Here is a 25,387-nt window from a genome sequence, read left to right on the forward strand (position 1 = left end):
ATTTTCGCCCCCGGTACAATTTTGGTGTGACAGCGCCAAAGGTCCAACTTGCGCGATTATCCGGCCCCCCTGGATCCCTTGCGGCACACTGAACCAGGCGACCCGTCCAGGGTACCTACAATATATATGTATATATTAGGTATATATAAATATGTCGATTGTTATTTTCTATTATATATATATATATAAATTATGATTTGATATGTAAAGAAAAAACAATTTATTAAATCGACAAATGTAAACATAAAAGTGCTTTTTAAAAGTGCTGTGGGTTTATGATAGATGTATCTTTTGGAAGACCAAGATAGACAAGAGGATTTTTACTGACAAATATGGTAGTACATATTTAAATAATCAAACACTTCAACATATGTGATTCATCATACCATCATATATAGAGCACCATGAATGGCCGTCTGACGCGTTGTCCCTCCCGCTTCTTGCTAGCGCCTACTGCTGGCCACGGTGTGGAGCTGGCGGTGACGGGCTTGGGCCTTCCCGTGCGCCTGCTGCCCAAGCCGGGCGTAGACTTCCGTTTTCTGGGCTGCACGAGGGGCCAGCGCTCGGACCTGCTGTGCCTGCTGCGCAACCTCTGCCCCCAGCTGCCTGTTCATTTCCGCTTCCGCAAGGTGGCGCAGTTCAGGGCGGAGCCGGCCTCGGGGGTAGTGGCGCCGGGCCAGTGTCAGGTAAACACTAGATAATCCCCCCTCCCCCGCCGGCGGCACCACCACCTTTGCATTCATCTGGGACCCAGCAGAATTTACTATGTTACAGCAGAACTTCTGGGGGGAGCCGGTGTCACACCAAATTTGTACCGGGTACGTTATCCATACGTAATCCATTCCAAACCTGCCTGGCAACAGATGATCGCGGACGATCGCGTCGATTGACGTAGGAAGGTTCAAGAACATTCGCGGTTAAACACTCGGTTTACTACACATTAAACACAGAGGTTACTAGCTAAATTCGATTAAACAATTAAATGCAATACAAATATAAAGTTAGGAACGCTAATAAATTTAATTTGTAAAGTTAGGGCTATCTGTCTTGTCGCGCTCAATGAACGACTTCGCGAATGTTCTTGAACCTTCCTACGTCAATCGACGCGATCGTCCGCGATCATCTGTTGCCAGGCAGGTTTGGAATGGATTACGTATGGATTACGTACCCGGTACAAATTTGGCACCCGGTACAAATTTGGTGTGACACCGGCACAGAGCCTGGGCCGGAAAGCGGAAACTTCAAGGGTCGGAGTTACGCCATATTTCCTGTCTCGTTACGGAGATATTCTACTGTAGAAAACTCATTTGCATGAGTGGGTGACGTTTTTATAAGTGCAGTTTGCCAGTGGTCAGTCTCCACGGTGTTGGTTTTAAACATTTACAGACACTTTAACAGTTTACTAATGCTGGCCGAGTTTGTGTTTCTGTAGCCAATTCCGAGTGTATTACGCGTGTGTGTGTGTGTGTGTGTGCGTGTGTGTTTGTGTGTGTGTGTGTGCCCCCCAGGACGTGGTGCTTTCGTTCGCCCCCAGCCAACTTGGTAGTTTCCGTGTGCGTCAGAAGGTGGATGTGTTGGGTCATGTGACCGACCCACGGGCCGACGATGCCGCGGAGCTCCGCCTCCGCCCGTTTCACACCCTAATGCTGGACCTGTCCGGCATTTGCCACGCCCAGACGACCTACCAAGAACCAATGCTAAACCCTGGTCAGCACGCACATGACTTCATCCACGTTGCATAAACAAACATCAGTATCGCTTAGCGAATATCAGTATCCCTGTATCTATATCGGTATCGTTTTGCGAACTATCGACATTTCTTTAAAACCATTGTATTACTATTCGAATATTGGTAATGCTTTTTGAATATCGCCCTTTCTGTAGCAATATCTACATAACGTTAAGAAATTTGGTACTGCTCTGCGAATATCTACATCCCTTCATGAATGTTGGTTCCATTGTTCTATGATCGTCGATATACAAATCGTCTCTTTTGGGAAATGTCTTTATTGTTATGGGCTAACATGTGCTAGCATACATTACATTTTTTACATTTTGTTTGAATATATCATATGAAAGTAAAAGTTTGTGCAACTATTTTGTTCATCGTGACATTATAGTGCCTGACCTTAATCTGGTGCTTTCCCAGGCATTACTCCACAAGTGACCAACCCTAGTGGTCGACACCCCCACGTCCTCTCCACTGAGCTGGCACACTGCGCTGGCAGGGTATACAACGCGGTGCTGGGGGCGGCTACAACCCGTCTCCATACCCACCGCAAGGGGAGGAGCAAAAGCCTGGGGAAGGAGGAGTTTGTGGCATTCCCTAACGATCGTGCTGCCAGTATCAGGCCTTCATCTCCACACCGAGGGTACAGGTGGGAGGGTTGAGTCAACACTCAGTCTGCACTCAGACAAGTGCATGTGGTTTGCCACTTCTGATTGGCCCACAACTGGCCTGTTGTAGTTAGCCCACCTGACTTTAGTTAGACTGTAGCCTGTAATGACATGAATTGCCTATAGCTAGCACCACTTTAGTTAGCCCATAGCTAGCATGATTTCATTCAGCTCATAGCTAGCATGGCATTACTTACCCCATAGCTAGCAGGATTTTTGTAAACCATTAGCTAGCACGACTTCAGTGAGCCAGTAGTATTTGAGGTAGCCTGTAGCCAGCAGTATTTGAGGTAGCCTGTAATTAGCAGGACTTCAATTAGCCAGTAGCTAGCAAGGCTTGAGTTACCCCATAGGTAGCGTAACTCTAGTTATCAGTAGCATGTATTTCTTATTCCACGCAGGACCATCTTCACCGGCGTGAGGCGATACCGGTACGTGGACCCAGACTATACCTTCACAGAGGAAGAGGAGGAAGACAGGAAGAGACACCAGCAGGCCTACCTGGACTTCATTGGGCAGCTCAGACAGAACCGCCTGCAGAAGGTCCAGGAGAGGTACAACCCCACTGTGTCGCCTCAGACCTAGAACTCTCACCTTCTGTTTCTTCGTGTGATTCTGCCATTTGTTTTGTTCAACAGAGTTATGTAAGTTACTGCTAAATTAAACACACCTTGTCTCTACCGTCCCTTTTTTCATAGAGTAAGAGTCTTCTGAAATCTCTGTCGATTTACCTTTAGCTTGTTAACCCAGCAACCCCACATCCTTACCTCTTGTTAGCCAGGACTGTTTGTGTAACTGTGCTGGTGTGTGTGTGTGTGTGTGTGTGTGTGTGTGTGTGTGTGTGTGTGTGTGTGTGTGTGTGTGTGTGTGTGTGTGTGTCTCCAGGAAGAGGAGAGAGGCAGTGGAAGAGGTGGACATCGGGCTTGTACCGGCTCAGGGGCTGGTGCCGCCAAGATTGCTCCTTACCGACCTGGGGTCCAACCAGAGCGCAGTCGTCAAGCCACGCCCCCCTCGTAACCATGGCGCCCTGCTGTCTGTCTCTGGGCAGAGTGGCAGTTGCCAGGTGTGGAATTTTAACGACAGCAGGGGATTCAAGAAATGTATTGCAAATAATGTCTCTTTTCTCTCTCTCTCTCTCTCTCTCTCTCTCTGCAGGTGGCTGAGCGGACAAATGCAGTTCCGTCAACCAGCCAGGAGGTGGCAGACTGTGGCAGGACTCTGTCTGCTGAGGAGCTCTATCAAGTGGTCATCAGTGAGTGGTCTGGTCACTGTAGCATTATACCTGCAGTAAAAAAAAAACAACACCAATGAAACATAACCAAAATGGACTCACCCAAAATATGTACGAAACAATGTGTGCCAAAATACTACTACTAATACATACCCCAATACAGAACACATTCGTGTAGGCGATTGAAATGGTGTTTTTTTTAATAATCCAAGCTCCAATAATTGTTTGAATGCCATTTTCTACCATTTCAAATGATACACAAGCAGTAATAGAGTCACCATTATTCATGTCGAAAAACACATTCTGTCACCTCCTCCTCCAAACCCCCCCCCCCCCCCCCCCCCCACTCTCCTCTCCCCCCCCCACCAAGGTCCCCTGACGGTGGACTTCGGCGAGGTCTGCGTGCACTCGGCGTGCCTGCACACCCTGAACATGACCAACCGGCTGCCCGCCCACGTCTGGCTGCGGCTACGCGCGGACCCCCCCGAGCTCCAGGGCTCCTCCCCGCTCTCCCACGTCCTGCCCCCCTGCTCGCACACCACGCTGGCCCTGGTGTTCCAGAGCGCCACGCCCGGACCCTTCCACAGGTGAGACCCCCCTCTGCCACGTGGGCGGTGTGATGGGGGGGGGGGGGGGCCCGCACGACGATGGAGGTCTATGCGGTTTGTTTGTCTTGCGGATCAACACGGATATGACAATGTTTGAACAGTGTGGATGAGTGGTCTCGTGGCTACGGTGTTTTAGTCCCAGGCGTTAAAAGGTTCTGGGTTTGAAACCCTGAAGGTCTGCAGGCTACCTGCATCTTTGTCTAACCCGCCTACCTGCTCCTTAATGACATGTCTCTGGGCTTACTGTGAATCGCTTTGGATTAAAGCGATAACCAACGTCTCTCCCACATGCTTCTCGAAAATCGTACTTTCAAGGGCAAGTTAGCCCTTCTCCTTAGCCCTACCCCTCAATGAAACGACTATTGGGACAGCTCCACCGCTACGCGTGATCGCGCAAAATTGAGGGGCAGGGCTAAGGGAAAGTGGCACGTTCCCGTGGGAAAAACCTACCTGCTAGATTTCTGGCTCTCCTATTTAACCTGTTTTAATTTGACCATGATCCCTGATGTCACAGTCAGAGTATAAGCTCTTTTCCAGGGGAGATCTCTCTCTGCTCTAATCCTCTTCTCGATATTAAGCTATCGTGAGGTATTGATCTCAGACCCTGTCTGGGATCAATACTTTACTATTGAGAAAGGATCATTTTTTTTGTCTTATATTAAACTCAGAGGTCAACTCAACTCAGTCTCCTCCCTCCTTCAACACCCTACCTCTCCCCAACCACCCTACCCCTCCCCCCACCCTACCCCTCCCCCCACCCACCCCCCGCCTCCACCAGGTCGGTGTCCTACACGGTGAACAAGCACCACCTGGGCCAGGTGCAGGTCCGGGCCCGGGTGGTGGCCCCGGTGCTGGAGCTCTCCTCCACCCACCTGGTGCTGGGCCCCGCCCCCAACCCCGGCAACCAATCGGGGTACAGGGGCGCCGTGACGCTCCGCAACCGTGGCAACCGCGCGGCCGACTTCACCTGGCTGCCGGTGGTCACGGAGAGAGGGCTGCTGTTCTCGGTGCGGCCGGCCACAGGTGGGCCGTGATTACATGTGTCCACCCATCCATACATTCATCCATCATTCATCCATCATTCCTCCATCCATAAATTCATCCATCATTCATCCATCCATTCATCCATTCACCCATACATTTATCCACACATACATTCATCCATCGTTCATCTATCCGTCCATACATCCATTTATTCATCCATCCATCATCCATCCATCAGCCACCCATCATCCATCATCAACAAATCCATTCATCATCCATCCACCTGTCATCGATCCATCCGTTCATCATCCGTCCGTCATCGATTATTTCGTCATCCACCAATCCATCCATCATCCATCCATCCATTATCCACCCACCATCCACCAATCCATCCATCATCCACCTATCCATCCACCTACCCGTCTCTCCGTCCGTCGCTCCCCAGGTGCGGTGGAGGCTGGGCGGGAGCTGGACTGCGAGGTGACCTGGATCCCGTCCTACTCCTCCCCCGCCGCGGGGGTCTTTGACCTGCGTGTGCACGAGGGCGACATACAGCGCCTGCACTGCCTGGCCAAGGTGCCCACCCCCCACCGCTGGCTCACGATGCGTTAGGGGTTCAGGCCATGGAGTGAGAGTGACATCACAAGCATGACATCAACAACACTGCTGACATCGCAGCCGCTCAAACAGAAAGCCTTTCAACGGTTTGCCTCAAGACAAACGCAGGAACCAAAAACAGAATATTTTTTTCCCCAATATTAACAGAATTACAATACATATCCTATCGCCACCTAAAAAAGGGTTGTAATATTGTATTGGAGGCTCCTGCCGGTTCTCGTCCCTATTCAAAGAATGTCTCAATAAGCAAAACAGGGGGGGCCATCTAGAGCAGTGTTTCTCAACTGGTGGGTCGCGACCCAAAAGTGTGTTGCGTACTTGTTCTGAATGGGTCGCGGAGTGTGTGGTCCAAACAAACGACTTCTTCTATTTTTAAGGAATGTGCTTTGAATGCATAGATGGAAATATTAGTGTATTTATGTTTAAAAAAGGTCATGATGACAATGTGTACGTGTGTTCACGAACCCCTTTTGAGAAATTAATGTGCTTGGTTTGAATTGTATAAAAGCGGGTTGAGACTTAATGACCTTGGGAAAATGTGGGTCCCAAGGCCAGACTAGTTGAGAACCACTGATTTAGATGACAACCAAAACATGACAGTACCGCTGGGATGATGTGTGTGTGTGTTCCAGGTGGGCTCCCCCAGGGTCCAGCTCTCAGAGAGCCTGGTGAAGCTAGGGTCCATCCCCCTCAACATGCACACTGTCAAGACCGTCTTCCTGCATAACACCGGACACCACCCCGCCTACTTCCAGGTTAACACCCGCTCTCTCTGTCTCTCTATGTCTCCCTTTCTCTCTGTCCGTCTGTCTGTGTGTCTCTGTCTGTCTGTCTGTCTGTCTGTCTGTCTGTCTCTCTTTCTATCTGTCTGGCTATGTTTCTTTATCTAGCTCTCTGTGTCTGTCTGTCCGTCTGTGTCTCTCTCTCTCTCTCTCTCTCTCTCTCTCTCTCTCTCTCTCTCTCTCTCTCTCTCTCTCTCTCTCTCTCTCTCTCTCTCTCTCTCTCTCTCTCTCTCTCTCTTTCTATGTTTCTCTATCTAGCTCTCTATTATTCATGTCTCGCGTTATCCCTCTTTGTCTTTCTTTCTTTCTCCTAACACAAAGAGCTATTCACAAATCGTACTATATTTAAGTACAGAGTTCAATGTGTGCTTTTGAATTCAGCAACTATTTTAGTGCCAATGGAGAATTGTGCTTGCATGGTGTCTGTGTTTTGTGTTTGAGTGTTTGAATGAGGTTTGTGTGTGTGTGTTCACGATTCTGTATGTTTGTTTGGTGTGTGTGTGTGTGTGTGTTTGCATGTTTGTTTGTGTGTGTTTGTTTGTGCATACGTGTGTGTGTCTGTATGCATGCGTCTGTGCGTGTGTGTGTGTGTGTGCATGTGTGTGTGCTCCAGCTTCTAGACCCATGTCCTCTCCCAGGCATGGTGCTGAGCCCGTACGAGGGGGAGGTGCCGGTGGGGGCGCGGACCCCCCTGGAGGTCCACTTCAACCCAGAGGCTGTGATGAGGTTCGACACCCGCATCAAGGTCAGAAACACACTGATGGTGCCTGAACATCACGGTTACTGCGTGTGTGTGTTTGTGTGTGTGTGTGTCTGAGAGAGACAAATAATGATACACACCCAGTTTTCAGTATTTTAATTGTGTGTGTGTGTGTGTGTCTGAGAGAGAGAAAAAAAATAATGATACACACCCAGATTTCAGTATTTTAATTATGTGTGTGTGTGTGTGTCTTTGTGAGACAGATTGCCCTGAGGAACAGGAAGTCCATTGAGCTCAGAGTCGGGGGGTCGGTGGAGCCCCCGAATATTGACATTAGTGTGGTGAGTGACAGTGTGTGTGTCAATCTAGACGTTGTTTTTTAAAACTTGTGTTACTTTTACAGTTTGACATCCCGCTTCTCCCATAAGGCTGAGTTCCAGTTTGGCGGCGTCCATGTTGGCTCTGAGCACGAGGTTCCCTTCGGGCTGACCAACAGCTCCTCCGCCGCCGCCTCGGTCACGTTCCACCTATCAGAGTACTCCGACTTCACCCTGCGAGCTCCCTCCACAGGTAGCGCACGCACACACGCACGCACGCAGAACGCACGCACACACGCTCACAAAACGCAAGCACGCCCGCAGAACGCACGCTCTCTCTCTCTCTGTCTGTCTGTCTGTCTGTCTGTCTGTCTGTCTGTCTATCTGTCTGTCTGTCTGTCTGTCTGTCTGTCTGTCTGTCTGTCACTATCACTCTTTAACACACACAAACACGCTCGAAAATAATGTGTATTTGTGTGTGCGCTGTCAGGGACCAGTCTGGGGCCAGGGGCCAATACGGTGCACCTGGAGGGCCTCCAGGCGGTGGAGTGTGGCCTGGTGTTCTCCCCCACTCAGGTGAGCCTTACTCCTCAACCCTTGAAAGCACTCAAGTCTTACCACCAGTAAAAAGTACCACACTATTGTTACACACTGACCTCAGGTCCCACATAAGACATTTAAAATGTCTTATGAGGAGTGTAAGAGTTAGTTAGTTAATTAATTAGGGTTTATTTGATAGGGACGGATACAACTCATGTGGATTGTGCACAATCCAGTAGAAAGCATGTCCCTAGGGAGTGTAGTAGTTTGGGTGCGCTCGTTTTTCGCCACAGGTCGCCGGCTACGACTTCCTACTGCCGCTCACGGTCAACGGCGTGCGCTGGGTCTCCTGTCCCTCCGCTCCTGCCTCTCCTCCAAGGGTCTTCCACCTCCCCACCCCCCCCACCACTTCCTCCTCCCACACCTCCGGCTCCCTGTCCGCCGGCCCCGGGGTCCTCACCTCCCGACCCGCGCCCGTCGTCATGGAGACGGGGCCGCGGCGTGTGCGCGCCACAGGTGAGGTGGTCTAATTCACCGCAACCGTAAAACACATAAAACGCACACCAAGAGTATAGACTCTTGTTGGAAGCTCCACCTTTAAGGAAGACGGGACCGACACGTGGTCATTGTTTGTCACTGTACATAATGTATATTTTTGTCTATTCATAAGGTTGTTTCACTTCTACAGTCTTTGTTAAAAGCATGTGTCAGCCCATTAAATTGGCCTTCAACTAGCGGCGGTCTTGGTAACATCTTAGCGCTAGCACACTGTGCTAGCGCTAAGAGCCAAGATGGCCGCCAGGAGAATTAGGATTATTAACGATCAACCTCTTGCTGTGATCCAGCCCTGTGCGCCCCTTTGGAGATGTCCCCCTCTAGCCTTGAGTTCCACCTGGAACCTTTGGCGTCGCAGTCTGTTGTGTACACACAGGTATGTCCCATATCCGCCCCCTCCTTCCCTCTTTATTTCAGTATTTATTAAAAATATATATAAAAATTGTGACCAACAAAACTTTCTTCTCAAATCTTTCTCTCCCTCTGTCCCCCCCCATCTACCTCCTACCAATATCCTCCTCCTCCTCCTCCTCCTCCTCCTCCTCCTCCTCCTCCTCCTCCTCCATCATGTACTTCACCTTCTCCTCCACCCATTCTCCTCCATCTTCTCCCCTCCCCCTTACCTTCTTCCCCCCCAGAGCGTGGAGCTGAGGGCCTGGCGTGGTGTGAGCTCCCTGGCTGTTGGCTGGGCGTTGGACTGCAGCGCTCTATCACTGGGACCCGACGGAGGCCCCCCTCTGCTGGAGGTCTGGCCCCGGGAGGGCAGCCTGGGGCCCGGCCAGAGCGTCAGCCTGGCGGTCTCCGTGAGCGACCGGGCGGTCTGCGCAGGTCAGACCCCCCCATGTAACGACAACCTGTATGACTATACCTCCGTCATGCATTCACTTTATTTGACTGGAAACTATTTTTTTTATTCCTCTCTCTCTCTCTCTCTCTCTCTCTCTCTCTCTCTCTCTCTCTCTCTCTCTCTCTCTCTCTCTCTCTCTCTCTCTCTCTCTCTCTCTCTCTCTCTCTCTCTCTCTCTCTCTCTCTCTCTCTCTCTCTCTCTCTCTCTCTCTCTCTCTCTCTCTCTCTCTCTCTCTCTCTCTCTCTCTCTCTCTCAGTGGGCGGGCGAGTCACCCGGCTGTCCCTCCCCCTCTTCCTGGTGGGGGAGGAAGAGGGGGCTCACCCGTACAGAGAGCTCGTTGTCACGGTAACCAGCCCCCGCCCCACCCTCACCTTCCTCCCCGCTCGTCTCCTCCTCGCCCCCGTACCGCTGGACACCGTCGCCACGGCGACACTCACGATCTGGGCCACAGGGTACCCCAGGTGTGTGCACACACACACACACATACATACGACCATACATACATACGTGCATCAATACATACATACAAAAAAACACACACACACACATATTCATCTACATATGTGTCTGTCATTCAAGGTGTATTCATAACTTGTATCAATTTCTGTCTGTCTGTCTCCGTCTGTCTGCCTGCCTGTCTGCCTGTCTGTCTGTCTGCCTGTCTCTGTCCCTCCCCAGTGGGTGCAGTGTGACTGCTGAAGTGTTTGAGGTAGATGGGAAGGAGGGCTCCAGATCCTGTCTGTCTGTGGTCTTCCCCCAAGGGAGCACCTTGCCTGGGCCCGCCCAAGGCCAGGTGAGCCCCACTCCCTGGAGCCCCAGCAGGAGGAGAAGAAGCTTCACAACCGCAGAAGGCTAGATATAGACTTAAAACAGCCATATTGAAAGACACTTTATTTTGAAAAGACTTAGTGATGAGACTCTTTCTTTGAATTACTACAGGAAACTATAGAGGGTTTTATTATTATTATTATTATTTTGTGGAAATTGCCTTAAATGAAGGATACAATTTTGCACGTTGAGCACACAGTTGTGTGACTCGTTTATTTAGTTTTAGAAAACAGGAATCAAAACGTGCTGCAAGTGAACATATGCTGCATCGGGCTCCGCGTCATGAGAAGCTCGTAATCCTTAAAGGGACAGCGATCCCTGAAACACAGAGACAGTAAACGACATGCCTAACACAGTGTAAAGAACAACACATAACAAAATACTGTAGGTGAATTATGTTACACTCACTACAATTTAACCATTTATCGGAAAGTTTATAGTTTATAATTTTGAACACTTGGAGAACTTTGGCCTGGACTTGTATCCCCTGCTATCTGCTGCTTGGCTGACTGTGTGTGTGCGTGTGTGAGTGCGTGTGTGTGTGTGTGTTTGTGTGTCTGTGCGTGTGTGTGTCTGTGTCTATGTGTGTGTGTGTGCGTGCGTGTCTGTGCGTGCGTGTGTGTGTGTGTGTGTTTCTGTGTGTGTGTGTGTTTCTGTGTGCGTGTGTGTGTGTCTGTGTGTTTCTGCGTGCACATGGCAGCGCTCCACCCCTCTGACGTGCTGCGTCTCCTTCCGCTCCTCCGGGACCCTGTCGGTGCGCTCCACGCTGGTCTTCTCCGACCACCTCGGCCACCGGTACGGAGACCGCCCGCCTGCTGTTGGGTCTAGTCGCCGTTCATCCTTCAACTCTTATTTGAGTCAATTCTCCGTCTCGCACTCTGGAAATTCTGGAAGCAGCTTTATTTGCATGGGGAATAAATGTGTACACCGCCAAAGCAGTCTAATATAACCAGGGATGAGGCAATGGCTGTGATAGGAGTGAGTTGAGTTGGTGATGCCAACATCGGGGAGCAGTGAGGCCTGAGCTGGTTGTGGGCCGTCTTCCCTGCAGGTTTGAGGTGGATGTGTGTGCTGCTGCTGACGGCTGCCTGCTGACTGTCTGGCCCTACATGGCTCTGCACCGCTCCGACCAGCACATAGTGCTCAGGGCCGGTAACACCATGCATACGTATCTGTACATCTGTAAACCGTCCATCCAGACTTTACATACATTTATACATGCATGCATACAAACACACAGACATACATCTATACATCCATCCATCCATCCATCCATCCGTCCGTCCATCCATCCATCTATACATCTATATATCCAGACTGACATACATCTATACATCTTTACATCCAGACTTTACATACATCTTTACGTACATATGCAGCATGCATACAAACATACATCTATACATATAAACATCTATGAGTACATATATCTATCTTTACATCTATATATCTATACATTTATACATCCACACACACACACATACATGCATACATCTATACTCGTACACATGCACTAAGACATTTCGATGTACACAAACACACACACGCGCGTGCACACACACACACACACACACTCTTCCACTCTTCACTCTTCACTCTACACACACACAAGATTGGCTCTGACCTGTCTCCCAGGTGACCCGTCTGATGCACGCTCAAGGGACGACAGCCAGGGGCCCGTGGAGGCGGTCCTTCAGCGCTGTCAATCACCGAGTCCCGCCTCCTGCCTCACTTCCGCCTCTTCCTCCTCCTTCGCTCCATATGGCACCCCCAACAGAACCTCCGTCTCAGGTGAGGGTGAGTTTGTGTGTGTGTGTGTGTCTGTGTGTGTGTGTGTGTGTGTTCCTGCATGAATGTTACCATGCATGTGTGTTTGTGTGTGTGTGTGCGTGTGTGTGTTCCTGCATGAATGTTACCATGCGTGTGTGTGTGTGTGTGTGTGTGTTTGTGTGTGTGTGTGTGTGTGTGTGTGGTCCTGCATGAATGTTACCGTGTGTGTGTGTGTGCCCCGCCAGACTCCCGCCCAGAGAGTCAGGCTGAGGGGGGAAGCAGCGGCAGCAGGGTGCAGGAGGAAGGGTCTTGGGGTCGGGACCCCCCGATCACAGGCGCGTTCCCTGAATTCCCGGGGCCCGGCTCTGAGGAGGGGCTCTGCTCCCAGGGGGTCCTGCTGGCTGCCCAGCGGTGGTTCACTCTGTTCGGCTGGCCCGACGGGCCGCACCCCGTTACCATACCGCACACACTGAGGAGGTACACAGGCACTGTGCGCGCGCACACACACACACACACACACACACACACACACACACACACACACACACACACACACACACACACACACACACACACACACACACACACACACACACACACTGAGGAGGTACACTTACACGCACTACGCACACAGGCACACACACACACACACACTGAGGAGGTACACACACACGCACTAGGCACACACACACACACACACACTGAGGAGGTACACACACACGCACTACACACACACACACACACACACTACGCACACAGGCACGCATGCACGCACGCACACAAACACACACAGGCATACACACACACACGCACTACGCACACAGACACACACACACACACACACACACACACACACACACACACACACACACACACACACACACACACACACACACACACACTGAGGAGGTACACACACACACACACACACACACACACACACACACACACACACACACACAGGTACACAGACACTCCTCGAAGGTACTCTCACTTGTCTTATGTCCAAATCCACTAGACTCTCAGTGACCCACCGTTAAAGATTGGCTTGGAGACACAATATCTGTCCCCAAAACACAACCTTAAATCTGTGGTGGTGAATGCTTGCTTAACCCTTTCTTCCCCCAGGAATAGCTTCCATTTAGTTGATATTCTCTCTCTCACCCTGTCTGTGTCTCTCTCTGTCTTTGTCTCCATCGCTCTGTCTCTCGCTCAGGGTGTCGGCCATGATGGAGGCGAGGGATTCCCGTGGACGGTGTTACCCTGTCATCCAGAGTAAAGACTCCAGGTTCCTACAATCTGATATAATACCATTATCATCCCAGTATTAAACTATTATCATTCCATTATAATCTCATTATAATACAATTATTATCTCCCTTTACACCTTCCTTCTATTTAATATCCTTTTTATTTGATTTTATTATTTTTATTTCATTTTACTTGACTTGAATGTCATTTCATGTAATGTACTTATGTGTTTGACATCCTGTAATTATAATACTTATAATACTTATTATTATACAACATCTACGTTGCCACTGCAGGTCTGTTGTGGACATGCTCCGCCATCTGAGCTCCACCCAGCCCCCCGGCATACCCCTTGACCAATCACTGTCCAGGGACGTGGGCTCACGCACCAATCAGCTGCTGGAACAGCACAGGGCCATGCTGGCCTTCCTCCGGTAGAATGAACGCTCCTGACAGACACACGGGTGGAGGGGTAGAGAGAGGTGATGGGAATGGTGGACAAGTGGAGGGTGAAAGGTGGGGAGGGGGAGAGAGGTTGGTAGAGAGAGGTGATAGGAATGGTGGACAAGTGGAGAGTGAGCGCTGGGGAGGCTGAGAGAGGTTGATAGAGAGTGATAGAGAGGGATAGAGAGAGGTTGAGGCAGAGGGGAAGAGAGGTTAGGAGAGACGCAAGGAGGTCTTAAGAGAGAGGGGGGAGATTGAGAGAAGGAAAAATGTGGAGAGATGTGTTGCAGAATCAATCTAGAAGACACATTTGTTGTAATCAACTAAGTACTACTATAGATGGCAATGGTCTCAGCTCTTTAGCTTTTAATGGTCTCAACTTTTCAATTCAGATTTCAATTCTTACTAGTCAGAATACTACAGAATTTAAAAATATATTCTGATTGAAATTCAGAATTGAAATGAATTTATATTAACATTTTTACTAATATATATCTATATTAATTAACAAATTCTGTTTTCACAAAACAGAATTTGTTTTCGCAGAGTGAAGCAAACACCAGTAAAATCTAAAATGTCTTGCCATACTATTATGCTCTTGGCTATCACCAATTAACATCATAGCTTTGCCACTCTGGTGTAGATTGAATGGTTAGGTGGCTCTCAGCCTGTACGTCTCTCTGCATGTAACTATCTCTGAAATGACGGTGTGTTCCTCTACCCTTCCCAGGGAGAGAGGGGCGCTGTTGGCTCACATCCGACCTGAGTACCTGTTGGACACACACGAGTTCAACCACTGGTGCTCTCTGCAGGTGTATACACAGACGCACGCACGCACTCACAACACACACACACACACACACACACACACACACACACACACACACACACACACACACACACACACACACACACACACACACACACACACACACACACACACACACACACACACACACACACACACACAAACACACACAAACACAATGGGGCTGGTCAATTAATTGTTTAGCCGATGAAAATAAAATTGATAAAATCTAATTCATCTATCTAAATCTAAATCAATTCATCGTTTGAGTCATATATCAAGTAAAAATAAGATAACATTTGCGGCTTGATGTTTCACATAAATTCAAATATTAAGTTTATGTATCATTATAAAAGGAATAGTTTCTTTCACACAAGATCGCACTAATTTATGATCTTTTATCTATCAGTACCACTATACGTCATCTGTTTGAAACTGTAGCGTGATGTTTGTGTGTGTGTGTGTGTGTGTGTGTGTGTGTTCCTCAGGTTGAAGAGAGTGAAATAGACTACAGCAGGGTTGACTATGAGTCCTTGAGCAAGCGTTCCTGGTTGGATGTCCTGTTGCAGATATACAAGGTGAATGTCTGTCTGTCTGTCTGTCTGTCTGTCTGTCTGTCTGTCTGTCTCTCTCTGGCTCTCTCTGGCTCTCTCTGGCTCTCTCTGGCTCTCTCTCTCTCTGGCTCTCTCTATTTGTCTCTCTCTCTCTCTCTCTCTCTCTCTCTCTCTCTCTCTCTCTCTCTCTCTCTCTCTCTCTCTCTCTCTCTCTCTCTCTCTCTCTCTCTCTCTCTCTCTGGCTCTCTCTATTTGTCTCTCTCTCTCTCTCTCTCTCTCTCTCTGGCTCTCTCTCTCTTTCTCTCTATGTGTCTCTCTCTCTCTCTGGCTCTCTCTATTTGTCTCTCTCTCTGTCTCTCTCTATTTGTCTCTCTCTGTCTCTCTCTGTTTCTCTCTCTCTATCTCTCTGTCTCTCTCTATTTGTCTCTCTCTGTCTCTCTCTGTTTCTCTCTCTCTATCTCTCTGTGTCTCTCTATGTGTCTCTCTCTCTCTCTCTCTCTCTGGCTCTCTCTATTTGTCTCTCTATCTGTCTCTACAGTCTGTCAATGTCCCGTTAAGCTTATATCACGTGTGTTTTCAGGTGCTGGTGCTGCGTCGGGTGTCGGGCGATATCGATGCGTTCCAGGCCCAGGAGGTCATGGGTCAACGAGAGGTCAAGGGTCACCGGGAGGTCATAGGTCACCAGGCTCTGGGCAGCAATGTCTACTCCTCCTGGGAGCTCCACCTTCTGGCCTGGCTCAACACACACTACCAGGCCATGAGGAGCAGCGTGTGGAGCACAGGTTCACACACACACACACACACACACACACACACACACACACACACACACACACACACACACACACACACACACACACACACACACACACACACACACACACACACACACACACACACACACACACACACACACACACACACACACACACACACACACACAGAGACACAGACACAGAGAGAAAAAGACCAACAGACAGCCGAGAGATTTGAAAAAGAATTCACATTCATGCACAGGTGAATTTCAATGCCTTTTTTATTCATCGTAAAATTTGATGTCAACATTGTTGGCTTCCCTAAGTTGAACCGAATCCTAATGTCAATACATTCTCCACCATCACTATTACCCATCCAGAATGTTTCCAGGCATGGGATACTAAACGTGTTTCTGCTCTGATACTCTCTCAGGTGAGCTCCCAGCAGCCCGCTGGATCGTGAACTTTGACCTCAACTTGGCCGATGGGCTGGTGCTGGCAGCACTGCTGGCCGCCTACTGTCCCCACATGGTCAGTTGTGTGTCTTATAAAACCTGTGTGTGTTTGTGTGTGTGTCTGTGTGTTATAGTAACCTGTGTGTGTGGGTGTGCGTTAAAATAGCCCGGTGTGTGTTATCATTAACGTGTGTGTGTGTGTAATTATAACCTGTGTGTGTGTGTGTGTGTGTGTAACAATCAACTGTGTGTGTCTGTGTATGTGTGTGTGGGTGTGCGTTAAAATAGCCCGGTGTGTGTTATCATTAACGTGTGTGTTTTGTGTTATAATAATATGTGCGTGTGGGTTATAATAAACATTATATATGTGTTTGTGTGTGTGTGTGTGTGTGTGTGTGTGTGTGTGCATGTGTGATCACAGGTCAGCAGCCACTTCCACAGGATGTACACAACGAGCAGCAGTCTGGAGCAGATCCTCCACAACAACATCATCCTGGTGCAGGCCCTGTGCACGCTCTCGCTCAACATAGACATACAGGTACTGGTGGTCTCTCGCCCAGCGTAGACATACAGGTAATAGAGGTCTCTCGCCCAACGTAGACATACAGGTACTGGTGGTCTCTCGCCCAGCGTAGACATACAGGTAATAGAGGTCTCTCGCCCAACGTAGACATACAGGTACTGGTGGTCTCTCGCCCAGCGTAGACATACAGGTAATAGAGGTCTCTCGCCCAACGTAGACATACAGGTACTGGTGGTCTCTCGCCCAGCGTAGACATACAGGTATTAGAGGTCTCTCGCCCAACGTAGACATACAGGTAATAGAGGTCTCTCGCCCAATGTAGACATACAGGACCTAGAGGTCTCTCGCCCAACGTAGACATACAGGTACTGGTGGTCTCTCGCCCAACGTAGACATAAAGGTAATAGAGGTCTCTCGCCCAATGTAGACACAAAGGTAATAGAGGTCTCTGGCCCAACGTAGACATACAGGTACTGGTGGTCTCTCGCCCAGCGTAGACATACAGGTACTGGTGGTCTCTTGCCCAACGTAGACATACAGGTACTGGTGGTCTCTCGCCCAACGTAGAAATACAGGTAATAGAGGTCTCTTGCCCAAAGTAGAAATACAGGTAATAGAGGTCTCTCGCCCAACGTAGACATACAGGACCTAGAGGTCTCTCGCCCAACATAAGGGTGAATCCATTTCACATAGATCTATACACAGTACTTTAAGGTAATTTCTGTGTGGTGTGTGTGTGACGCCAGCCTACAGACCTGTCGGACCCTAACCCCGTCCAGATGTTGATGCTGTGTGTCCACCTGTACGAACATCTGCCTCGGCTCCGCCCACTCCGAACCATCACATTCTCAGGAGAACTCCACAGCACTGTTACCAAGCAGGTCAGACACACACACGTGCACAAACACACACGCGCACGCACGCACGCACGCACGCACAATCACATACACACACATGACTATGTAGTATGTAATGTGACACATAGTGTGTGTGTGTGTGTGTGTGTGTGTGTGCGCGTTTGTGTGCAGGTGCGTCTCAAGAGCCCTTCTTCCAAGCCCCTGCAGTACCAGTGCTCTCTGCTGGGCTCGGACGCCCACTTCTTCTCTCTCCCCAGCGACTCTACTGTCACCATTCCTCCTGGGTAGACACACACACACTAATCTTTGACCTCAGTCCCAGTCGATTTACATTCTGCGTTTATATTTTATTTTGAGATAAGATATAATTTCTAATCTGTTGTGTCGCATCAGACATCACCATGACATACGATCAGTAAAACAAACAAGCATATGACGTACATGTTGACCCCTGGTGATAATGTTAAAGTGTGAGTGCTGTGTGAATGGCGTTTGCTCATAATATTCCCACTGGTCTGCTGTCTCTCTGGTGGTCCGCGGCGCTGGGGGCTTGGTCCCGTGCAGAGCCAGCGCTGAAGTCGGCGTCCACTTCTCCGGCAGCTCCCTGCGGCCAATGGAGGCGCTCCTGCTGCTCACCTCCTGCTCTGCTATTGGTCCACGCGGCGGCACTCTGGCCTTCGCCCTGAAGACCAAGCTCACCCACCTGAAGCCCAATGTGAGTACGACCACGACCATCTCGGTCTGTCTGTCTGTCTGTCTGCCTGCCTGCCTGTCTGTCTGTCTGTCTGTCTGTATCTCCACTGTCTCTGTATCTCCACCTCTACGTCTGTACGGCCCTGTCTCTCTCTCTGTAGAAGATGGTCAGATGCACGTCTCCCTGCTACCAGCTGAAACGCATTCAGCTGCCAATCACCAACCCCTTCCCCACAGACGCCTGCTTCAGGTAGGGGGGAGACACACACACACACACACACACACACACACACACACACACACACACACACACACACACACACACACACACACACACACACACACACACACACACACACACACACACACACACACACACACGTGAGTGTGTGCAACAGCAGTCTCTGTGTTGGTTTTCAGAGTGCTGCTGATGGAGGTCAGGTCTCCACCAGGGGAGCTTGACGAGGACACCATCAGCCTCTTCCAGCAGGCCTCTGTAGACTGCAGGTAACACACACACAGACTATCGTAACACACAAAGACCCTTATTTGTGTTGCCCATTTGTGACATTATGGAAATTATAAATTAAGTTAAGCTTTTGTGCGCAATCATTACTTTAATAGACTTGACACACACTATTATATGCACCCAACAACGCAGATTGACAAAGTTATTTGATCTCTCTCTCTCGCCCCCCCACCCCACTCCAATCCCTTTCTCTTGTCTCGCTTTCTCTCTTCCTCTTCAAGTGAATCGCCAGAGTCCGACTCTGAAAGCAGAGGTAGGGAGGGAGGAAATGGGAGTGAATGTGATAAATCACACACACACACACACACACACACACACACACACACACACACACACACACACACACACACACACACACACACACACACAGTTTTGACTCATCCGTCTAGTTCACAATTATACAATCATTTTACTTTGATGGTTAGCAGTAAGAATGCAGCCCAAGAGGTATTGAACCGTATGTGTATGTGTGTCCCCGTCCAGGCGCTGAGGCGGGGGAGTTTTTCAGCGCCGTGAAGAGCGTCTGCTTGAAGCCGGGCCAGGGGGACATGCTGGAGGTCAGCTTCCTGCCTCTGAGTCCCGGCCCCAAGCACTGCTCCCTGCTGCTGCTCTGCCCACGCGTCAGTACCACCCTAACCCTAGCCCCGATAATGCTAACTAAACCTAGATCAAAGCTAACCTAGCCCGGATAATGCTAACTAAGCCTGGATAATGCTAACCTAGCCCGGATGACGCTAACCTAGTACAGATAAAGCTAACCAAACCTGCATAATGCTAGCTTAGCCCTGATAATTCTAACCTAGTTCGGCTAATGCTAACCTAGTACAGATGAGGCTAACCTATCCTCGCTAACATCGACCTAAACTTTGTGCGTGTGTGTGTGTTCTTTTAGGTGGGAGATATGGTCTACAGTGTGAAGGCTGTGGCAGAGCTTCCTCTATCGTGTCCTCTCACGGCCACGCCCACTGCTCACCTAGCCCCGCCCCCTGACACCGCTGGTAGTATCACATTTTGATTAAACCCCAAAACACCCTGAGTGGGTGTTTTGGGGTTTAAAACACCCACCCTATGATTCCCTCCAGAACCCGCATGAAGTGTTTGAATGTAACGCCCATAGCCGTCCCCCAAGCGGATCAGCACACCTTACCCCCTTCATGTTAGCCCTTGTCTTAAAGGTGACATATACCACCGTGTCTGAGTGTGACTAGCCGTTACAAGCCGTTTTGAAAATCTGCCTCTTCTGACATCACAAGTGGGCGTGTTGAATTGAACTTTAATTGTCATTGCAGCAGAAACATACAACAAAATTGGAGCGCAGCTCCGCTTGGTGCCACATGTTGTCCACCTAGATGTGTGCTGGATAGATCAGTCTACCAGCCTACCCGGTGGACCTTAGCAAACGTTGCACATCTATCCGTCATACATCAAGGTGGACACGCCCCCACTTGTGATGTCAGAAGAGGCCGGTTTTCCAAACGGCTTGTAGCGGCTAACCACACTCACACCTGGCGGTGTGATATGTCCCCTTTAACGTCCCGTCGTACTCCCGTCCCTCCGCCTCCGTCCAGACCGAGGAGGGCCGGCGCTGGGTCTGCGGTGCGCGGCCGGGGAGGCGTGTGAGGTGACGCTGCTCGTGCCGCGGGTCAACGAGGCCCGCGAGACGGCCCTGGGCCTCTGGGCCCAGCACGGCATGAGCCCCCACGAACAGGGGAGACGCCGGCTCACACACACCCTGGAGGGCAGCAGCCTGAGGACGGCAGCCGCGCTGAGGAAAGCCACCGAGCAGCAGGTGTGTGTGTGTGCGCGCACACACACTTTGTAAAGGCCATTTGTGGGGCCACTGTCTAAACCGGGGTTTCTCAACTGGTGGGACGTGACCCAAAAGTGGGTCGTGAACCTGTTCTGAATGTGTAATGGAGAGTGTGGTCAAAAATGGTCAATTTGAACTCCTTTTTCTTTTTACTTCTATTTTATTATTTATTTTTTTATTATTATCGTGATGATAGTGTGTATGTGTGGTTTACCTGCCCATTTTTGACCAGAAAAGGTGCTTGGTTTGAATTGTATGAAAGTGGGGTGCGAATTAATGACCATGGGAAAATGTGGGTCCCGAGGCCGGACTAGTTGAGAACCACTGGTCTTAACGGATGGATAAAATACACACACAACAACGGGGATGGTGGGGACCATAACCAAAGCCGTAAGACCCCAAACCGGAGGTCAACAGGTGCTTGTTGGTATGGATAGACATTGTGTTTGTGTGTGTCGCCTCTCGGTTCTCCCCCCCCCCCCCCCCCCCCAGGCTGATCGGATCAGGGACGCAGCGCACAGCGAGGGTTTGGAGTACAGCGTGGAGGTGTCCTTGCCCGACCACTTCCACCTCCCTCACACCGTTACCGTACCTCTGGGAGAGCACGCCGTCGCAGAACGTGAACCAGGTACCCAGCCGTTTCTCGAACATTTCAGTTATATTTGGTTTAATGGTGACATATTATACCACAAGGTGTGAGTGTGATTAGCCGTAACAAGCTGTTTTGAAAATCGGCCCCTTCTGACATCACAAGTGGGCGTGCTCACCTAGATGGGGGCTGTATAGATCAGTCTACCAGCCTTCCCAGTGGACTGTAGCAAACGTTCCTCATCTATCTGTCGTACATCTAGGTGGACACGCTCACTTGTGATCTCAGAAGAGACTGATTTCAGTTAATGGCTTGTAATGGAAAAGTTACCCTGTCACAGAAAAAAAGTATAGGGTTTGTACGTCGCAATTTGGAAGCATAGGATTGTTATGCTAGTTATTGTGTTGGTAGTCCGTGTTTTTATGGTTATTGTTTAGTCGTTAATCGTGAATTTTTCTGTAATTATGGGGGGATATTGTTGTTTGTTTTTCTCATGCGGGTCGTGGCAAAACAGTACTTTTTGACAGTACTATAACTCTCGAGTCCCCTCATTATGGCCATCACTATATGGCTGTCACCAACAGATTTCCCATGATGCATTCTGATGTACAAGCCCTGTGTACTGTCTCTGTCTGTGTCTCTGCGTCTCCCTGTTAGAATGGGAGTGTGTAAGTGTGCCGCTCGGCTTCCAGGCTGACGCAGCGGGCCGCTACAGCTGCCGGCTGGTGCTGAGGTCATGGCTCGACACCAGAGTCTATGAGCTGGACATGCAGGTCACCGCACAGGTAGGAAAGCAAACCGCCCAGGAAGTGATGTCATCTCGGCTCAGCCTATGACGTTCCATGGTGTCACCCTAATCGAGGAAATTGATTACGTTTCATTCACGTCCGTCTCTGTTCCGGTTGGCTTTTATCACAGGCAAAAGAGTTTTTCTAACATGTATTTGTAGTTCTAATAAATCTAGTATTTACTATGTGTATCTGTAGTTCTGTTTTTGGGCTTTCTGTGAGTGTTTTCATGTCTAATATGTGGTTTGCTAACAGCTAGCTACGACCTAAGTGTGATTATTTTTGCTGTGTTCTTTAATTTGATGTTATGGTCTTTGACTCCTGATTAGGGTTATTAAAGTTCCTAAGAATGGCGTGTTCTATATGTTGTTATACCAATAGTTAATTACTGATTCATGCCTGCAGGGAGGACACGCCCACCTGGACTTCAGTTTGCCAGCTCACCAGTCAATCACTCAAGACATCCCATTGGTGAGGAGCTATATATATATATGTATGTCTGTTGGTCTGTCACACCAGAATGTATGGAGAATGTGCTAAAACTATCCCTAATTTAGAGAGTTGAGAAGGGGAACTGTTGGCAAAAGTTTTTCAGTATTTAAACATATATCATCAATATCACACAATGTGACTGTCTCTGTCTCCCTATCCGTGTGTGTGTATGTGCATGTGCGTGCGTGCCTGTGTGTGTGTGTGTGTGTGTGTGTGTCAGCACAACGAGACCAAACATGCCTGGAGGTTGCGGGCTGTACTCAGTGGTTCCGGATTCTGTGGCCCAGAGCGGCTTGACGTACCAGCCGAGGAGAAGGCCTCCTACCCCCTGACCTTTAGACCTGCTGTGCAATGCGTGGTCACGGTAGCCCTACCCACTTTTTTCATATCACACATAGCAGGTCCCACCTCCTCTGCTATTGAATCGCTCATCTTGTCATCATATTATATTTATTTCTCCACGACCACTGAGTAAAGAAACTGATGTTTTTGGTGTCACTTATGTTTTTAGTAAGTATTTAAATGATTATTATTATTATAATAATTATAAAAAAAAAGAAAAATGTTAATTAACGTATATTATTTGATAACGTTACAAATATTATAGCGCTGTAAAGAAAGAAAAGAAAGAAAAGAAAAAGGGTGCATGCATTAGCCGGGAATCGAACCCGGGCCTCCCGCGTGGCAGGCGAGAATTCTACCACTGAACCACCAATGCCTTGCATGAAATAATAACCAGAATTGACGTTCATAATCTTGTAGTTTAACCATAGTGAAGCAAAGTGAGGGCTTGTTTGTTAATGCGGATTATATTTCTCAAATACATAACATTTTCTAAACGTATGTATCACCCTACAGGGCAAGCTGTCGCTGTTGAACGATTGTGACGGCACGGAACACACGTTCACCCTCCGAGGAGTGGGACAGCTCCCCCTGCCGGTGGAGCACGTTGTACTACACTGTCAAGTGGGGCAGGTCACCCGCACAGATTTACGAGTCCCAAACTTCAGGCGGCACAAGATCACCCTGCAGGTACACACACACACACACACACACACACACACACACACACATACACACACACACACACACACACACACACACACACACACACACACACACACACACACACACACACACACACACACACACACACACACAAACCATGAAAGCATTTTTGTTGTTTTTGTTGCATTTTTGTTGTTTTATGTAAAAAATGTGTGTGTTTGTGTTTGCTTCGTGTGTGTGTGTGAAGGTGGTCACCGACCTGGCCATTGCGAGCGGCGGTACCTCCTTGGAGATTATGCCAGGTCAGACCGCCGCCTACACTCTGGCCATGTCACCGTGGAAACGAGGACGGACCACAGGTGGCTCTCTGTCTGTCTGTCTGTCTGTCTGTCTGTCTGTCTGTCTGTCTGTCTGTCTGTCTGTCTGTGCTGCCGTCATTTTGCGTTGCGTCTGCTGTCAGTGTAAACACAACCCATCCCTGACCCATCCCCTCTCGCAGGGAGTGTGTCGTTTGTCGCAACGGAGAAAGGGGAGGAGCCAGCGAACAACCCCGGTAAGGCCTGCTCTTTGTTCCCGCCCCCGTCTGACCACACCCGCCCCCTGCTGACAGGAAGTAGGGGAGCAGTGAACTGATCACTTAAACTGACAACGTTGCCATGCTCAAAACCTTGATGCATCTCTATTGAGTATGAGTACAGTTGGAATGCTCATCTCTCTTCCCCACACTAGGGAAGATAAAGCCATTTGATTAAGAGTGTATTGTTGATAAGTGGATAATAATATCTAGGGGGAAAAATTGTTTACAAGGTTTATTTTATGCTTTTCATTTCAGTTAAATTGAGCGATTGGTTGGTAGGATGTTTGTTTTATCAAAAGCATCTGACAATAAGCAAGACAAGTGACCGAAAGCATGAAATCAATATTCCTCTGATCTTATCAATAAACCTCTTATCTCTAATTATTAATAGTTCCCTGCTCCCTTTGAACCAGAGCCTAAGACCCACATTTATTATTCTGTGTGTGTGTGCTTGCATGCGTGCGTGTGTGTGTGTGTGTGTGTGTGTATCTGTGTGTGCGTGCGTGTTTGCGTACGTGTGTGTGTGTGTCGTGTGCAGGGGACGTCTTCAGACCCTACGAGGTGTATTTCTCCGTAGAGATATCCAGCAAGCCCCCTCCGCCCCTGGACATCCTGAATATACAGAGCTCTGTTCTGGTGAGACACGCACGCACGCACGCACGCACGCACACAGATACACACACACACACGCGTGTCGCGAAATCCAACGTTGCGTAACTGCTGTCACTGGCAGTTCATGGGTCACCAGCGTCAATCCAACAGGTGTTTGAGTGCAGTGCACGTGTTTAATAAAGTGCCCGTGTGGCCCCAGGGGTCCTCGATGGTGGAGCTGGCGGTCCGTCACCCCGCTGGGGGGAAGGTGGACGTGGACCTGGAGGGGGAGGGGCTGAGTGGGGAGCTGAGAGCCCCCCCGAGGGGTGCCCTCAGCTACAGGGTGACCTTCACGCCGGTCCGAGAGGGGCGCACCACCGGCAGGTAACACGCACGCACGCACGCACGCGTTCAGTCCAACACACACGCATACACACACCCACAGAAACACACACACACACACACGCCTGCGTACCCACGTTCAGT

General features: G+C 49.4%; 1 protein-coding gene across 1 annotated transcript in view; it reads left to right on the forward strand.

Moving 5' to 3' along the window:
* Positions 1–25,387, forward strand: part of LOC307075256 (cilia- and flagella-associated protein 47-like) — a gene marked incomplete at both ends in the record, with an annotated part of 41,830 nt that overhangs the window by 10,518 nt on the left and 5,925 nt on the right. Inside the window, 48 exons of the mRNA XM_079735797.1 lie at positions 448–686; positions 1,509–1,707; positions 2,150–2,378; positions 2,799–2,951; positions 3,283–3,460; positions 3,553–3,649; positions 3,999–4,215; positions 5,015–5,259; positions 5,666–5,796; positions 6,471–6,593; positions 7,234–7,365; positions 7,584–7,661; positions 7,749–7,890; positions 8,128–8,213; positions 8,471–8,693; positions 9,023–9,108; positions 9,371–9,560; positions 9,836–10,040; positions 10,258–10,372; positions 11,108–11,202; positions 11,459–11,559; positions 12,043–12,198; positions 12,423–12,654; positions 13,394–13,465; positions 13,725–13,862; positions 14,603–14,684; positions 15,169–15,258; positions 15,815–16,016; positions 16,423–16,520; positions 16,866–16,982; positions 17,714–17,848; positions 17,996–18,108; positions 18,389–18,539; positions 18,679–18,767; positions 18,938–19,024; positions 19,268–19,299; positions 19,530–19,666; positions 19,939–20,044; positions 20,615–20,835; positions 21,349–21,484; positions 22,103–22,230; positions 22,639–22,704; positions 22,946–23,089; positions 23,584–23,757; positions 23,981–24,092; positions 24,233–24,286; positions 24,849–24,946; positions 25,122–25,285. Coding sequence (XP_079591923.1) covers positions 448–686; positions 1,509–1,707; positions 2,150–2,378; positions 2,799–2,951; positions 3,283–3,460; positions 3,553–3,649; positions 3,999–4,215; positions 5,015–5,259; positions 5,666–5,796; positions 6,471–6,593; positions 7,234–7,365; positions 7,584–7,661; positions 7,749–7,890; positions 8,128–8,213; positions 8,471–8,693; positions 9,023–9,108; positions 9,371–9,560; positions 9,836–10,040; positions 10,258–10,372; positions 11,108–11,202; positions 11,459–11,559; positions 12,043–12,198; positions 12,423–12,654; positions 13,394–13,465; positions 13,725–13,862; positions 14,603–14,684; positions 15,169–15,258; positions 15,815–16,016; positions 16,423–16,520; positions 16,866–16,982; positions 17,714–17,848; positions 17,996–18,108; positions 18,389–18,539; positions 18,679–18,767; positions 18,938–19,024; positions 19,268–19,299; positions 19,530–19,666; positions 19,939–20,044; positions 20,615–20,835; positions 21,349–21,484; positions 22,103–22,230; positions 22,639–22,704; positions 22,946–23,089; positions 23,584–23,757; positions 23,981–24,092; positions 24,233–24,286; positions 24,849–24,946; positions 25,122–25,285 — 6,598 coding nt within the window. The remainder of the gene's footprint in view (positions 1–447; positions 687–1,508; positions 1,708–2,149; positions 2,379–2,798; positions 2,952–3,282; positions 3,461–3,552; positions 3,650–3,998; positions 4,216–5,014; positions 5,260–5,665; positions 5,797–6,470; positions 6,594–7,233; positions 7,366–7,583; positions 7,662–7,748; positions 7,891–8,127; positions 8,214–8,470; positions 8,694–9,022; positions 9,109–9,370; positions 9,561–9,835; positions 10,041–10,257; positions 10,373–11,107; positions 11,203–11,458; positions 11,560–12,042; positions 12,199–12,422; positions 12,655–13,393; positions 13,466–13,724; positions 13,863–14,602; positions 14,685–15,168; positions 15,259–15,814; positions 16,017–16,422; positions 16,521–16,865; positions 16,983–17,713; positions 17,849–17,995; positions 18,109–18,388; positions 18,540–18,678; positions 18,768–18,937; positions 19,025–19,267; positions 19,300–19,529; positions 19,667–19,938; positions 20,045–20,614; positions 20,836–21,348; positions 21,485–22,102; positions 22,231–22,638; positions 22,705–22,945; positions 23,090–23,583; positions 23,758–23,980; positions 24,093–24,232; positions 24,287–24,848; positions 24,947–25,121; positions 25,286–25,387) is intronic.

This window comes from Pollachius pollachius (assembly GCF_949987615.1).
Source record: "Pollachius pollachius genome assembly, chromosome: 4".
Classification (NCBI taxonomy): Eukaryota; Metazoa; Chordata; class Actinopteri; order Gadiformes; family Gadidae; genus Pollachius; species Pollachius pollachius.